Source organism: Xenopus laevis, chromosome 8S (assembly GCF_017654675.1).
Source record: "Xenopus laevis strain J_2021 chromosome 8S, Xenopus_laevis_v10.1, whole genome shotgun sequence".
In the NCBI taxonomy this organism is placed as follows: domain Eukaryota; kingdom Metazoa; phylum Chordata; class Amphibia; order Anura; family Pipidae; genus Xenopus; species Xenopus laevis.
In genome coordinates, this window is record NC_054386.1 from 80,275,557 (window position 1) to 80,293,281 (window position 17,725).

General features: G+C 38.5%; 1 protein-coding gene across 9 annotated transcripts in view; it reads right to left on the reverse strand.

Annotated features, from left to right (window-relative positions):
* Positions 1–3,110: 3,110 nt before the first annotated feature.
* Positions 3,111–17,725, reverse strand: part of syngap1.S (synaptic Ras GTPase activating protein 1 S homeolog) — a 138,575-nt gene continuing 123,960 nt past the window's right edge. For 7 of the 9 annotated variants that reach the window (XM_041575204.1, XM_041575205.1, XM_041575202.1 and 4 more), the window contains 2 exons: positions 15,695–15,776; positions 3,111–3,394 (listed from right to left, as the gene is read on the reverse strand). In XM_041575204.1, the coding sequence (XP_041431138.1) occupies positions 3,254–3,394; positions 15,695–15,776 (223 nt within the window). In that variant the 3' untranslated portion in view covers positions 3,111–3,253. The remainder of the gene's footprint in view (positions 3,395–15,694; positions 15,777–17,725) is intronic. The other 2 variants (XM_041575203.1, XM_041575206.1) reach the window with 1 other exon arrangement.

A 17,725-nucleotide genomic window follows, 5' to 3' on the forward strand; every position in this document is an offset into this window, starting at 1 on the left:
AACCAATCCATTTTTGTGAGCATTGATTTTTTTACTTTTTTTACAACATGATTGCTAGATTTTTTTTGTACAGTAGAAAGTGTTATACAACATTTTATTTTATTTTTTTACATGTTCTCAGGGCAGGGGTTCCCATCCTTTCCTGTTTTGTAGCACCATAAAGCAGATGATTGTTCCTATATTCCAGCGTACGCTATCACTTCAGCCTGTACCCCCTCTGCCCTCCATTCCAACCTTTAGCAAACACTGAGGGAGAAGGTATTTAATGTATCTCACAGCTGAAGCTGTATAAGAACGCAACAGTGTTTCATCTGATGAAATTTGCATTTCTAGCCAATAAAAAAGGATTGAGGATTTGTAACCACTAATATATATCTTAATGTTTTAATGCTGAAGTGGCAGGACTTAAAGGGGACCCGTCACCCAAATAAAATATTCAAAATCCTGTTTTATCACATTAGTCAAGCAAAATTAACTTTAATTACACTGTATAAATTATTTGAATCTTGTTTCCATCAGTCTGGGAATTTATAATTATAACAAGCAGGCAGGAGCCATTTTGTGGACACTGTTATTAAGACAAGCCTTGCATCATCTCAGAATCTTGTTTGTGCACCAGAATGGGGGACCTGATGTCTATCCCCATGCACTGGTTACACAATTAAATGGTGAAGAGAACTGGGGTAATGTGGGGAGAGCAGTGACATCTAGGAAGTACTGAATGGAAAGTGAAAGTAATTGTCTGCCCCGCCTCTATGCCTAAGGCATAGAGTAGGGGCAGACAATATTTGATTGACAGTTGAGATTTTTAAATGAGTTTACAACGGCTATGAATGTTTTAATAAAAAAAAAAGAATTTGGATTTCATGTTTAATTTGAAAAGGACTTTTATTATACAGCTTTTTGTGTCTGGGTGACAGGTCCACTTTAAAGGGCACCTGTTGCCAAAATATATTATCCACAACCAAAGGTGCAGGCTAAAAGAGCTCATGCTCCGGTTGCGGGCAACAGTAGTTAGTTTTTTTTAATTGTTCCCCGCCACACTAGGCCTACCACACTGGGAGCTCCCTGTTTGAGTGGCCATTTTGGCATACACATGTGCATAGTGAGCGAATGCTGCAGCCTACTCATTATATGCATGCACGTGACATCTAGGATTGCCACCTTTAATGAAAAAAATAACAGGCCGGTGGGGGGCGGGTACAAAAAGGAGGCGGGCCATGATGCAAAAGGGGGCGGGGCTACACAGCGCACAGCAAAAAGGGGCGGAGCAACATCGCGGCGATGCAAAGAAGACTACAAAAAGGTAAGTTCTGCGCAAATGGGGGCAGGCCGAGGGCTTTTTTTAAAGGATATTACAAATTACAGCATTGCCGGTAAATTTGTAATACCAGCCCCAGCCTTGGCAGGTGTTCTAGTGACATCAGAAGCACTTTATGCTCATGCAGTCCGACCAACATGGCCGACATGGGAGGGAGCTCCTGGTACAAGGTCCTAGTGCTGGGTTGGGACAATTTTTATAAAAAAAAGCTTTTGTTACCACCAACCGGATTGCGGGCTCTATTAGCCCGCACCTTTGGTTGGGGATAATACTAGCAAGTTTTTTTGTTTGTTTTTTTAAATATAACATTATTTGTTCTTCTGCAAAGATCAAGAACCGAGCCTCAGTGAAAGCCAAAGCCACATTTCTCTTAGTAAATGTAATTTGTAGCTCTTAAGGGCCCTGTCATGAACACTGTCTCTCTTTCTATATATGTTTCTATATATATCTATGTATAGTATAAAATGCTTTATATATTCTGCAATAAAAGAATCTGAGCAGAATTTCTGAAACTTTTTTAAGGACCAGTTTATAATTTGTTTCAATAAAGAGCTATAAACACTGTCTTTTTTTATATATATATATATCTTCCGGAAGAACACTCTGAATTCTCTTTTCTTTAAATGTTTTATATTTACACAGAACGTCAAAAAGAACCAAATACAATCAGAATATCTTTACTGGCACATTCATTTTCAGGGCCGGCAGCTCTTGTCACCACGGTGAAGAGGGGCCCTGCAGGTTATGGCACCAACCACTAGTATGGATGGAATTTTCCCCTCCCTGCCTCCCTCCCCATCCAACCGCAAATTCCATGCGACCTTTGAGGCCAAGTTATTTATAATCTCCCCGTGTCACAGGAAGTGGAGTTAGATTGTAAGATCTTTGGGTGAGAGACTCATATCACTCATTCGGCTCCAAGCGGACTGACAGATTTCAAGAAATAAATAAACCTTCAATAATAGTAATAAGAATGAGTGATGACTGGTAGTCTCCCATATCAGCTGCCCGTTTAAGGAGGTAAAATGTACAAATGAACCTGTATGCCCAACTGAAAGTTTCACTCTTTGCTCCGGCAACAGATTCTTATTCTTATTCTCCTAAACCCTCATATTTATCTGCTGCAGTAATAACATTAACCCAAAGTAGGACTTTTAAAAATGCACCACACTCATTCTTTTCCCCTCAGTTTCCTTTTTCTTTACATCACTTTCGACCTTTCCTTCCATGTATCCTTGTGTATTTTTGCTCTTCCTCGTTCTAGCCCTAGTTTCCTCTCCTACTTCTTTTGTGACAGGAGTCGCCTCAGCTGATTCCATGAAAATGTGCTCATTTAGCACAGGATAAAAATAAGAAGGTGGAGGAGATATAGGGGAGAAGTTAAAAGAGGGAAATATATATATATATTTATGAAGGGTAAAGTTATAACTAAAGGGCAATACAGGGGATCTTTAGATTGGGTAGAAAGTATAATAAGGAGGGTAAGACAGATGAGTAAAAGGGGCAGGAGTGTAGATGATAGAGTCCCCTACAGTGCAGATCTGTCAGTGCGAATCTCAGGGCCTCAGACCTGAGACAGAAAGCTTGAAGGGGAGATGGGGAGATAGAAGAGAGAGGAGGATAAATAAAGGAAATGATGTGGTTATAGAAAGTCAGGGTATTAAGGTGCAGGATAAAGAGTAGCAGGGTAAGTTCAGTGCGGTTCTCCCTTCTCTCTCTCCAGTTCCCAGGTGCGGGTGTCTCCCCTACGTGTTTGGGGTCACACAGATTGTCGGCCGCAGGTCTGGACGGCACAGAGGGAGGGGGTCAGAGTCAGGGGGAAGGGGTTCCCAGCCCCCTCCCCCTCAGGCTCTTGGACAGACGCCTCAGTGGGGGAATGCCAGTCTTCCCTTCTCCCACTCACAGGCTCCTGGATGGACCCCTCAGCTCCAGTTAGTGATGGTCACTTGAGTTTAGAAAGTCTCCATTTTCTGTGATTTGGAGTCGAGGAGGCAGAGGCGGGAGGGCCCCATTCCATGGAGTCGCCAGCCTCAGACGCAGGTCTGCTGTACCCACGGAGGGAAACTTCTTCTCCTGTAGAGGGAAAGGTAGAGATAGAGCTTACTTACTAATGTTATAGAGGTGGACTCATATAAACAACAGAGACTCACACAGAAATCTTAATGTGCCCTGCAAATACACAACAACACATATATGTATTTAACTAAATAAATGTAGATATACAGTATACATACTTATGTTACTGTACAAATAATGTTATGTACCAAAATAAAAAAACTATTATTAGTATTAGTAATATGTGCTGCTAATGTAAATATGATTCAATACAGGACACATTTCATGTTCCCAACCAGACAAGCCTTCCTTTTCTTTCTACATCAGTAGTACAGGTATGAGACCTGTTATCCAGAATGCTTGGGGCTTGGGATTTTCTGGATAATGGATCTTCCTGTAATTTGGATCTCCATACCTTAAATCTACTAGAAAAGCACTTACACATTAATTAAACCCAATACATTGGTTCAGCTTTCAATACGGATTGATTATATCTTAGTTTGGATCAAGTATAAGGCACTGTTTTATTACTGCAGAGAAAAAAGAAATCATTTTTTAAAATTGGGATTATTTGGATAAAATGGAGTCTATGGGAGGCAGCCTTTCTGTAATCCAGAAATTTCTGGATAACAGGTTTCCGGATAACGGACCCCATGCCTGTACTAGCATTCCCTATACCCAAACTGCAATATTAATGTTGTAATTTCAGCTCTCAACTCAAATTATGATGCTATTACAATATGATTGTGCAATGGATGTCTATACCGGTTCTAATGGAAAACACATTAAACATGTATGAGGCTGAGTACACTCATATGTGCATTTTTAAGTATCATGAACAATCTAAACAGCACAGAACAAGCAGCTGGTATCCAAACAGAAGGTACAGGAACCTTGGAGACCTCACCTTTCAAAGAGTAACATTGGCCAAAGTAATAATGGCATCAAACTAATTTGGAAAAACACATTCTGTAGGAAAACAACAATGACAAACCTAAGCTGAGCAACAGAAATAGACAGAAACTAAATCAAGAATATTAAAGGAAAAAAAAAGCCTCAACAGTCTCATGAGGGACCTCATTGCACAGCCGCCATATGGAAACTGTTTCTCCGCTAGACCAATGTATACAAACACATAAACTGCTCTCATGGGAACAAAATACAGACCACTTAGAAGCAGAAAAAGGTGATAAGCTGTCTTTTCAATGTTTCTGTATCTGGATGGGCTATGGTTGGAGAAAACTGTTTTGTTTGTTATTTTGGAACAACCAAGTATATGGAACACATCAAGACAGTTTGTCTCTGTATATATAAAACAATTCTAGGAGGAAAGAGGTGCCTCTATTGTATATATGTAATCTTTACTCAAATGTATGGTTTTATCGTAAGATTTGATTGGGTGGAGGAAAACAATTAACAATACTGTAATTTTACGATAAAATTTGGTGTCCAGAAAGTAAAGTCCCGACACAAAATTTAAATTTACCACACTAAGTCATGTCCTTTTAGTGAACCACGAGCCTCTGTGTAAAGCTCCTACTAGGCCATAACTAAAGTGCTCAAGCTGCCATAGCTGAAGAAAGCATATTGCTTTGGCCTATCTTTGGCCTGATTTTCTCATTACTATGAATTTATAACCTTCATAAAAATGGTACCACTTTGATTTCATTGCAATCCAACCATTCCTGCAACTTCTGTCATTCTTCCCCCATCTTATCTATATACATACAGTATATATATATATATATATACAGTATATATATATATACAGTATATATATATATACGTTTTCTATTATATATATATATATATATATATATATATAGATATATATATATATATATATATATATATATATATAATGCAGTGGTATCCACTTGAACAAAAAATACATATATATATATATATATATATATATATATATATATATATATATATATATATATATATATATATATATGGTTTGTATTTATTCTTCTTTTTTTCTTTATATTTTTTGTTCAAGTGGATACCACTGCATTCTATCCATACTTCACATCTTCAATACTCAACCTACTTCTCTTCCACGCTTGACTTTCCCCTGACTCTCCTCATTCTTTCTTCCCCACACCCCTCATGTTTCTCACCCATCTTCTCTACCCGCTTCCATTGGGAGAACTAAAGCTTAACTAAAGAAGTAGGCTAGAAATGTTGTACATTATGTTTTGGGCTTCTGTACCAGCCCAAGGCAACCATATCCCTTTAGCAGTAAAGATCTGTGTCTCCAAAGATGCCCCAGTAGCTCCCCAACTTCTTTTCTGCTGATTCACTGCACATCCTCTGTGCTGCTGTCACTTACTGAGCTTAGGGACCCACTCACAATATACAGTACACATATAGAAATATCCCAATATAAGGCTAATTAGTAATTAATGCAGATAATTACTACATGACAGCACAGAAACCAGTGCAACTAGCATCAGAATTTAATAATCAGCCCTGTACTATCAGCTTATATTACCTGCTTGATAATATAATATTAATAGGTTCAGTATATAAACTATGACCATATTCATTTTTAGGGTTTAGTTCTCCTTTAAACAGGAGATCGTCTCCACTCCTCTTCTCAGTTTTGCTCTTTCATTTCTCCTTCATACGCCCTTATTTTCCTTTCTTCACAATTTAGTTTTTTTCTACTCCAGCGATTCATCATTCTGCTGCCTTTATATGTTTCCCTACTCTTCACCATTTTCTTCCATTTGACCTCATCTTTCCTTATGCATTAATCCTCACTTTCTGCTGTTTATTTCTAATCTATGCACTCTTCTATTTTACTCCCTTTATATTTACTCTAGTTATTCAGTATCTGCTCATTTAGTTTCACTGCCCCTTCCTGAAGCATCTGTGTGGTTGTAACTGAAATTGAAGTAGACTCTTGTTGAATGGTGTAGAGGTTATCATTTTAGAGTGAGAGATAGCTCTGTGCAGTCATTGGCAAATATGGCAGGTGGGAGGTATAGCTGGGAACTAGTGATGGGCGAATAAATTCGCCTGGTACAAATTCACAGCGAATTTCCGCGTTTCGCCGCCGGTGAATACATTTGCAAAACGACAAAAAATTTTGGACACCCGTTGACTTTAACGCGGACCTCAAAATTGATGCAGGCGACTTTTCGGAACACGTCCAAAATTGGAGTAAATTTTCGAGTTCCACGAATTTTCTCAGTTTCGCCAATTTCTCTGGAACTTCGCAAATTTTCCAGCGAATCGAGACAGGAGAAATTCGCCAATCATTTTTTGTATTCACTAAATAACCAATCCAACACTGAAATGCTGTTCTCTGTAATATTTTTTATTTAAAATCACTAAACCTCAATTTCAATTTTAAATAAACATTGTTTTGTGTTAGAACACATCTGCAGAAACATGTCTAAAAAGAGATTTAACCTGTTTAAATAAATATTCACTCCTCATACCATAATATTGTATAAACTAGTGGTTTGCAGCAATATCAGTCTTTGGAAAAAGTATAAACCAGATTTTCACACATTTCATGGTGGGTTTTTGGCCCATTCTTCCAGGAAGAATTCCTCTAGGATTTTCACGTCAGTCAGATGATGCGTGTGAAACGCAAAGTTTAAACAGATTGAAATCAGGTCTCTGTCTTGATCATTGACATTCTGTAGTACAACTCTTTATTGTGTTTATATATTATTTTTAACCACTTAACTATTAGCGTTTGGTCATATGCTTAGATCATTGTCTTGTTGAAGGTGACAGTCAGCCCATGATTTAGGTATTTTTAGCAGACTGAAGCAAGTTCTCTGGCAATATTTCTGTAATTTGTAATCAGTTCTTCCTTCTTTCTTGTCAAGATGCCAAGTATTTGCTGATGAAAAACACCCCACATCATGATTCTACTTCCACCATACTTCACTGTAGGAATGGGAACCATATCAAAAGTTCTGTATAGCACTGGGTTGGATGGAAGAGAGGCACAAAAGAAGCCACTTCTTAAATGAACCACATAAAAGTACATCTGAATTTCTCCAAAGAGCACGTATTTTTTTTTTTAGTCAGATAAAAAAAACCAAGGCAAAGCTTTTTGGTCAAATACGTAATACTTGTGGCAGATATCTAACACTGCCCAAATCTTAAGAAATCACCATAGCTATGGTACCGGTCAGGACTCTGTGCAGGCCAGTGATGTTCTTCCATTCACATCTTAGAAGACGAATTGCTTTTTTCAGGGGGCATTTCTGTGCCAAAAAAGGGCCTTCTCCAAACGGCTTTCATAATGTGGATATAGGATCCCTAGACTAAACTATATAAACATTCCTAGACCATTATCTCTCCTTCACTAAAACTTTACACTTATCCGCCAGATTTTACAGTTATGCTTTCACTCAGGTAGTTTTCAATCATATGCAGAATTGTCCATCAGACAAACGTGCTTCATCACTGCAAGAGTCCAAGGCATCAAACTTTACAGCATTCAATGCTTGTCATTGCACAAGGTGACGTTAGGCTTGAAGGCAGCTATTTGGACTTCGGTTATGAGGGTTTCAAGTTGAACACATGCAATTGTTCTGCACTACATGCTTCGCCACTTGGTAGACCATTCCTGTAAATTTGTGCGGCTACCACTTTACGACTGAAAACTGTTGGTCCTAGACATTTTCATTTCACTATCACTTCACTTATATTTGACCAGGGCATCTCTAGCAGGACAGACACTGATGCTGGAAAGGTGGTATTTTATAAGGGTGACAAAGTGACTGAGCTCTTCAGCATGACCCGTTCTACTAACTGTGTTTGTTGCTGGAGATTACACGGCTGTGTGTTAAATTGTAAACAATAGTTATGGCTCAAGTAATAAAAAGGAGTTTCAGATCATTTTAGTCATAGAGTGTATATAGAACCATGGAGTCTTTCCTTTAAGCAGTGAAGTTGAAGAAATAGTCATCTTCAAGGAAAGTGATTTATTTGAATACAGCTTCCACTTTGACCATTTTATTTTTTTTGTTTATAAAGACATCTTCTTCAACCAAAACGTTGCTGATTTTTCAAGAGTTCAGACCTGGAAAAATACAATTAATTCCTGTCGTGACGGGTGTCAACTCTTTTGAGCACTGTTTTTTTATGGAACTTGTTGAAAGGCTACTGAAATAATGCTGTTTTGACTGAATTTCCATTGCTGCTTTGATAACTACTATCAGCATCCCTCTGTTTTCAATTACATTTTTAAACTTTTCAAATAATCATTAGTTTGTGGTGTTATACTTCTGTTTTACATTGTGTGTCCACATAAAGATCATCTCTTTTTTATTAGATAGGAAGGTATGAAGAGCAGATCTCAATATGAATAATATAATGGACCGCACCAATACTAGGATCTTGTATTTAATTAATACGTATTTATTAACCTCAGGTTTAAAAACATATATCTGATCAGCAGGGGAGGGCCAAGCCGACCAGATGTCCTAGACAACCCAGCTGACCATCTTAAGCCATTGTGCATGCTCACGCAAACATGCTTGCACACACATAGTGACGTCAATGTAGGAGTGAGCGGCATTGAGGAGAGCCAATGGCAGAAAGAAATCCCGAACTAGGGGTAGGCAGAAGGCTTTTCAAGAGGTACCTGCCCAGCACCCTCCAATCATAGCGCCCTAAGCAGGTGCCTCTTATGCCTACCCCTAGTTCCGGCCCTGCTGATCAGTGTCTCTTGATACTAGACCTAGAGCTCACTTTGTGAATTTAATTACATTACCCCAATAATATTCTTTAACTCAATTTGCAGTCAATCTGCAAACTACAGTGCAGTCTCAGGTATTCCTCAGGTATGTAACCGATGCATTCTGTAAACCTATAAATAAGGGATAGTTTCCAAACTGGATTTATCTGATAGATTTCCATAAAAAATAACTAATTAGTTGTCTTGAGGGAACTCTAGTAGTAGATTATTGTACCGTTAGCTATAGATCAAGAACCAGAAAATATAGAGTAGGTGATACCTTTTATTGGACGAGTAGATAACAAATGCAATCTTTCGGAATACTTAGGTCCCTTCTTCAGGCATGGTATACACAGCAGGGCCGGAACTAGGGGTAGGCAGAGTAGGCACGTGCCTAGGGCGCAAAGCTGGGGGGCGCCAGACACGTACCTGCTCTGATGCCTACCCCATTGTCCGGTCCTGTCTTTTGCCGACTGCCACAGATAATTTCTTGTAATAGCGCTTCTGCGCATGCGCGTCCGAGCGCAGTTTCGAGTTCGAGCTCAGTTTCGCGCATGTGCACTCAAGCGTGTGGCTGGGTTGGCCCGGCTCTGATACACAGAAACAACTAGCACTAAAAAAATGTTGTCATTTTCTGATGAGTAGATGGGAAATCCTAACCATAGAGATATTGATCAATGTACCTTAGCTAGGGTTCTCTGTAGAGGTTAATGTAATTAACACCTAGTTGTGAGGTGATGGAAGTCTAAGAGGGAACTCTATTTGTCATCATCCCGCTTGAATAAACAAGCTCCATTAACTGCATTAAGGGCAGAAGCGATGTGGAGTGCTGGGTAGGGATGCGAGGAAACGCAGGCGACCAGCTGGAGGCACCGAATATAATGTTAGTTATAGAAGCATCGCAGCTACAAACAATATGCTTCGGACTGTCGGATGAAGACGCAGCGTGTCCTGTCGGATGTATGTAGTTTGTAGTTGCAATGTTGTTAAACTGCAGGAGTTCAGCCCTTAATCATCTCCTGCAATTAGTGTTGTAATATAAACATGGGGCCATGTTGTTTTGCTAAAAAACGGGGCCATGAATATTGTTTCCCCATATGTGTTCCCTCCACTGCCACACAAATATTTGCACTGAATTCTGAAAGTCCAAAGTATTGAACCTGCCAATGAGTGTTAATTGCACAAACTATGTCATCGTTGGCATTTGTGCAGGAACACCAGTGGGTGCAAAGCACAACGGGAGACTATGGGGCACATTTACTTATGGTCAAATATCGAGGGTTAATTAACCCTCGATATTCGACCGTCGAAGTAAAATCCTTCGACTTCGAATATCGAAGTTGAAGGATTTACCGCATTTAGTACGATCGAATTCTAAGGATTTTAATCCATCGATCAAACGATTTTCCTTTGATCACAAATTGGCTAGAAAGCCTATGGGAACCTTCCCCATAGGCTAACATTGATGTTCGGTAGGTTTTAGGTGGCGAAGTAGGTGGTCGAAATTTTTTTTAAAGAGACAGTACTTCGACTATCGAATGGTCGAATGATTTTTAGTTCGAATCGTTCGATTCAAAGTCGTAGTCGAAGTAGCCAAAAAAATACTTCGAAATTCAAAGTATTTTTTATTCTAATCCTTCACTGGAGCTAAGTAAATGTGCCCCCAAATGTAAAGCTTTCCTAAGCCAGGTATTACCAAACAAATTTTGCAATTATTATTTCTAAAAATGGCAATTTACTTTTTAGAATTACCCAGTGACACCTACTACTACTATTATTATGAAATTTCATTTTACATGAAGTAGGGTTATGCATATGAGCTGTTTTATGCCATATATTTATAGAGACCTATATTGATTGGGGTATAGTTTTCCTTTGATACACCTTTTAGTTTTTTCCCTATAACCTGAACTCAGAACTGCTTCCTTCTTGATCTTTCCTTCTGAAGTCAGAACTGCTTCCTTCTTGATATATATATGTTATATCATTGTCTAATATGCAATAGGTGAAAATACAGTCATTGGGCATGTAGCAAGACCCATATATTTTTATTTATTCTTGCTACCTTTTACTGTTGGCTAAACCCAAACAAAAGGGGTGGGACTGATGACATTGGGGTGGGGCAGTGATGTTGGGGGAGGGCACAATGATGCCATTGACAGGTACAATGATGTTGGCTGGGATTATGATGCAATTAGCTGAATTTCTGGTCCATTTCCTCAGTGTTTTAAATTGGATAGAAAGTTTTGAACCGGACAGTCCTTTAAAAAACTAGGATGTCTAGTTCAAAACTTGACAGGTGGCAACCCTACCTCTGTCTGTATTCTGGCTGATGAGGAAGCCCAATGCTTTAAAAAAGGTATCGGATCTATTATACAGAACCCATTTATCCAATAAGATCTGAAAAACAGCAATGGCAATTCCTCATTTTTCACTGATTGTTTTATCTTTCTGTAATAATAATCATTAAGCCATGTTGAAAGAAAAAAATCATGGTGGGTATCATAAGAAGTTGATATTTTTTGGTCAAATTATTGTTGGCTGAAACCCAAATAGACAGTTGAGACCCAAACAGGCCTAAGAAAACCAAACTGTTTGGGTCAAAACTGAACAGGTGGTAAACACCTATGCTGGCAGATATTTTCACTATGTCTAAAAAATTGTCAAGCCAGTATATACAGACTTAGATTTGTGCATGCACAGTTTTTCAGATTTTACTCTAATGTGCATGTGCAATGGAAAAGCTAAATTAGATGGCAGTTAGATTTATTTGTTTTTTTTCTCCCAAGACAGTATATTCCTAAAAGGAGCACCAGCCACAGAAAAAACGTAGTGAATTGATTTACTAGGTATTCACAGTGAGGATTCACTTTGGCAAGGGTAGACATGCAGTGTTCAGTACATGCTGCATCTGGAAACAACCTCTCACAGAATGGCAAAGAATTATGTGATTTTTGATATTTTGTTTCCAGGAAGAGAAGAAAGGTTATTATGGTGCTGGGCTACTGAGGTGTCTATTATTTAAGACTTTAAGGTCTCTGCTGCAGTTCATTGTACATTCAATGGATTTGGCATTTCTTTTAAAATACCCTGTAATAATCGGCTAGTATCCATGAAAATGGGTGTCAAAAATGTACTCGTTAGCAGTCAGTAATGTGATACCGCTGGCTACACTGACTAGGATTAAGAGAAGTCCTATTACATGGAATAAATGACTGCAAATTATTAATCAGAAGCACAAATAAAAAGGACAAAAGAGACTGTGAGGCTAATTGCACCCATAACGTTTCTCTGGAAGGACATTGCTAATTGCAGACATGAATGAAAACTGCCTGTCACTGCACATAACAGGTGGTTTCTGGCCCAATAATGGGAATTTGAGCATTTTTGGGTTGAAAACATTAACATCAGCTGTATACTAGCATGTCAATCTACACAACAAGTAAGGGAAAAGAAAAAGATACCAAAAAAGTTATATTTCTAATTAAATGTAAGGTTACCATCACACTAGCCTACTGTTTCCTATACTGATTGTCTATAAAGTTGTTTTTACTGTTGTGTGCCAATTACCTAATATACAATATATTTTTGGGGGCCTAATGATATTAATTGATTCATAAGCAGTTCTACCTTTAGATTATTGTCATTCAAAAGGGTTTATAGAACTTTGAGCAAGAATGGGGGACAGTAAATGTGGGGACCTGAGGACATATTGGTCCACAGACCCCCACTTGAACAATTTACAATTTCTGTGTGTACTAAAGTCAATTTTAGAAGAAATGTTTCACCCACAGTTATTAATAATATATAAAGTATGACTCTGTCAAGGGCATTCACACATCCACCAGAATAATACTGTTCAGCCATAGTGCAATGAGGTAAAAGTTCCAGATCTGACATTGTACACTGCACTGTATCTCTTTGTAAAACCTAAGAATAGCAAATCATAAAAAATGTAATTACCAAGTGCATATACATAAGTTATTAAATGAATGATTCATTGTGAAGGAAATTATACCTATAGACAGTACAATCCAATGGCCAAATAACAATTTCCCGCACGCCTTCAAAGCTTAAAGTGCGCAGAGTTGCTGGAATCTGTAATTTGGGAACATCAGTAGAGTGACATGCTGAAGATTCCCACCTCTTAATATAAATGGACTATATGGGACTGATTAAGTACTAATCAAGAGTCAGATTGGGTAAAATAAGGTTAAAAACACGAGTTCTTACCTTCTCCTATCTCACTCATATTGCAGAAAAAAAATGCAAGTGAGATGAAGAACCTTACTCAGTCCAGACCCTCGGTTAATTATAAATGAGCCCCTACAGGGGTTATGTAATAAAAGGCACTACGTTTGCAAGGGGCAGTAACCCAGCAGGTAGAATTTACTGGTCACCTGTTGAAAAGCAAACATTTTATTGGTTGCTATGGGTTACTGCTCCTGGGCGAACTTAGTGACTTTTATTATATATGGGGGTAAGACTTTCTGCATATTGAGGAGTGCAGAAGGTTATATCTTTTTGCTTTTGATCTTTATAAAGTTCATTGTGTACTGGCTGTGATATAGCTAAGGAAGAGGTTTGCTGTTGCAGGCTAGCAACTAAGCGACTGTAGTCTGTTTTCTAATGGGAAAAAGTAAACACTGCTGAAAAATGCAACAAAATGTAATTATACTAGGTACCGACTTTAGGCTCATAAACTATGATACAGCAAGCAACCAGTAGTTAAAGGACCGGCAACACCAACAAATGAAATTGTTTTAAAGTAATTAAAATATGATGCACTGTTGTCCTGCACTGGTAAAAACTGGTGTGTTTGCTTCAGAAACTCTACTATAGCTTATATACAGTAAACAAGCTGCTGTGTAGCCATGGGGGCAGTCATTCAAGCACAGGATAAACAGTAGATAACAGATAAGTACTACTATAGTTTATATAAACAAGATGTTGTGTAGTATGGGGGCAGCCATTCAAGCACAGAATGCACAGCAGATAACAGATAAGTACTACTATAGTTTATATAAACAAGCTGCTGTGTAGCCATGGGGGCAGCCATTCAAGCACAGGATACACAGTAGATAACAGATAAGTACTACTATAGTTTATATAAACAAACTGTTGTGTAGCCATGGGGGCAGCCATTCAAGCACAGGATACACAGTAGATAACGGATAAGTACTACTATAGTTTATATAAACAAGCTGCTGTGTAGCCATGGGGGCAGCCATTCAAGCACAGGATACACAGTAGATAACAGATAAGTACTACTATAGTTTATATAAACAAGCTGCTGTGTAGCCATGGAGGCAGCCATTCAGTTTGAAAAAAGGAATAAGTAACATAGTAGATAACAGAAAAGTTCCCATTGTATTCTACAGGGCTTATCTGTTATCTGCTATGTAAACCTGAGCTTTTTCAGCTTTGAATGGCTGCCCCCATGGCTACACAGCAGTTTGTTTATATAAACTATAGTTTGTACTAGTGCAAGGCAACAGTACATTATAAATGAATTACTTTAAAAAAAACTTTCATTTTTTGGGGTGACTGTTCCATTACGTACTCTCTGCTGAAAAAAACACTGAAACAGATTTAAAGAGCATTTCTGTGGCAAACTAACTGGACCCTCAGGATGAATCCCAAATAAAATGTGTTTGGCCCAGTTGTTATACTTCAGAATGGCTCTTGCAGACATGCTGTTCTGTTGTCACAGCAGAAGAATATGAATATGAGGTGATTAAGACAGGACATGGATGAAGGAATGAAACTGACTTTCTCCTTTTCATTCATCACTTACCGTTGCTGTTCCAAGAACATTAGAAGCCCACTATTTGCTCTAGGGCCCTATATTAGGGTAATAGTTTTGGGTGTCATATTAAAGATAACTGGACTTCTGAGCCTCATACAGTTTCAGTCAAGATGGCTGCCCAGTACATTAAGCTGCTTTTACAAGCACAAAATACACCTTTCTAATGTTCCATGTGGCTCAGTCCCTCACTGCACCTCTTTCAAATAATGTATAGGTAATTCATTAGATATAAATCACAGGTAATATTTGAAAATGCATTTGGAAATAATTTATAGAGTATTTTGAATGGAGCAATGATGGCTAACGACTCTTTTAATGTACAGTATAGTCATATCTTATTGTATACATGTATATCCCCCTTCTTGCCCTTTCATTGGGGTTGTACATGGCATCAGTAATAATGCAGATATGACAGGGACACTTTTAATGAGGATTCAATATTAAATGCTCATGATTACAATTAAGGGCATATTCAAATCAAATCATGAGAAAGGTAACTAACTGCCAACTGTAGCCGTGACATGATATAATTTTTAATCTTTATTTTTATCTCCTCTTATTTCCAGTGCATCTTTCTCCTGCCATGTTCTGCATATTTTAGCTCCAGTGTTTTCCATTCTCACGGTATATTGTAGTGTCTCTTACCCCCCTATTTCTTCATTTAGCCCTAGATTTCTTTGTATCCTTGTTCTCCCCAAAGTCTTTTTTCTTTTCTCCCTCTTGAGATGAAAGACAGGGACAGGGTGTGATGAAGATGTCACACACAAACGCACAATGACATTGTAATTTCCACCTGAGCCTCGATAAGTCTCCTCTTCATATCGATGGGTTCTTGCGAGTGATCCTTCCTGATCTCCTCCTCCACCACCATCAACCTGTAGACCAAACAAAAATAGCCGCTGAACGCGCCACCAAGAATATGAACTGTATAAGTGGAACCTTTTCTGATATCTAAGATGATGACAGCAAGCAAAACGACACTTGCATTTTACATGGAGGCATCGTATATAAGTGCATGCACACATCCTATAGATATAAGGCTTAATTCTAAAGACTCAGAGCAGAAGATTTCCATCAGTATATGAGGAGTTGATGAGTGTGTTTGCAGTGATAATAATGTTGCTGAGGTGTTGCATATGTGATTGCTTCTGAGAGTTGCAAGCAGATGCTCTTTTAGTATAGTTCAAGAAAGTTGCAATAATGCAAAGCTGCTGAGGATGGAGAATAGATGATAAACCACTGAAGTGCAGATTGAGGACAGAATTCTGAGTTTACAGAGGGCAGGACAGTTTGACTACTGTGTAGCAAGACTGCCAACATATTGGAAAACAAAGATATTTATATTTGTAATTGGCATATTCATTTGCATGGAATTTGAATGGACGCCTTCAATTTCATAAATGGAAACTGCCACTCGATTTCTTTACTTAAAATGCATTAATGCAAAATGACTGCTTAAACTGAGTAAAATGACCACATTCAAATTATTAAAACCCCCACATGGGGTCTGCCTTGACATGGTATGCCTCTTGGAAATTTTATGACCATATCCTTGTAACTAAACCCTTGTTTCTTAGATGTCTCCACTTGCAGAGAATGAGTTACTAATAAAACACTGGACCAGTGAATGTCCATTGATGATTCCCCTCTTTTTTGTATTTATGTTAAATATATTTTTTTAGGCTGCAAATGGGGAATGCTTCCACAACCCCATTTGCATAAATCCATAAGACTTTGTTTTAAATAATATCTAGAATAATGTTGTGTCTCATAATGGGCTTTTAGCTTAACAAAGTTATTTTGACTTTATTGCAAAAACATTTATGGTTAGTAACACTTCAAAAAAGTTCAAACATTCAGTACATCTTTGCCATCCGACTTGTCGTGCATGGTGTCTAGAATTACATTCTGGCACAGGGATAGATTAACTTCAGTGACATCCCTGAGCAGTGGCCTTCCCAAAATCCTTCTGCCACTGATCTGCTCCAACCCTGCCCCTGATCTGCTCCAACCCTGCCCCTGATCTGCTCCAACCCTGCCCCTGATCTGCTCCAGCCCTGTCTGATCAGGTCCCACCCTGTTCTACTCTGCTTGCCCCCTTGGACACCATCCTGGCAATGGCCATTTAACATCCAGGATCTGGCTATTCTCTGCACTAGATGTAGAGCTCAGTGCCAGCAAGTGCAAGTGTCCTTACTGTCTGCCATAGGGCAGTGTGATAAGACATTTATATCTTTATATATGAATATGTATGGAAAAATGTACAACATGCAAATACTGTAATGGACTGTTTCAGAATATACCAACCCCTTACTCAAGCCCGTCATTCACTAATTACATCTTAAAGGCAATGCGCAAACACTGGACCAGCCACATGATTAAATTGGTACAGGCACAGTCACATATTTATTTATATATATATATATATAGAGAGAGAGAGAGAGAGAGAGAGAGAGAGAGAGAGAGAGAGAGAGAGAGAGAGAGAGAGAGAGAGAGAGAGAGAGAGAGAGAGAGAGAGAGAGAGAGAGAGAGAGAGAGAGAGAGAGAGAGAGAGAGAGAGAGAGAGAGAGAGAGAGATTGAGAGAGATTTAGGGGAATACATTCATCTTCAACACTTTTAACCTGCCTAAAACAAAACAGTATTCCTGTTTTTGTCATACTATCAATAAAGATATAAATTATAGCCATTATTGAGACCTGACAGACACAATATCTCACACATCTACAGAAAAAGGCAAAAACATCACGCTATTTATAAATTTGTTCAATCATAAAAAATCCAATTGGGAAAACAAACGGCCAACCTCTAAATAATGTTAAAAGG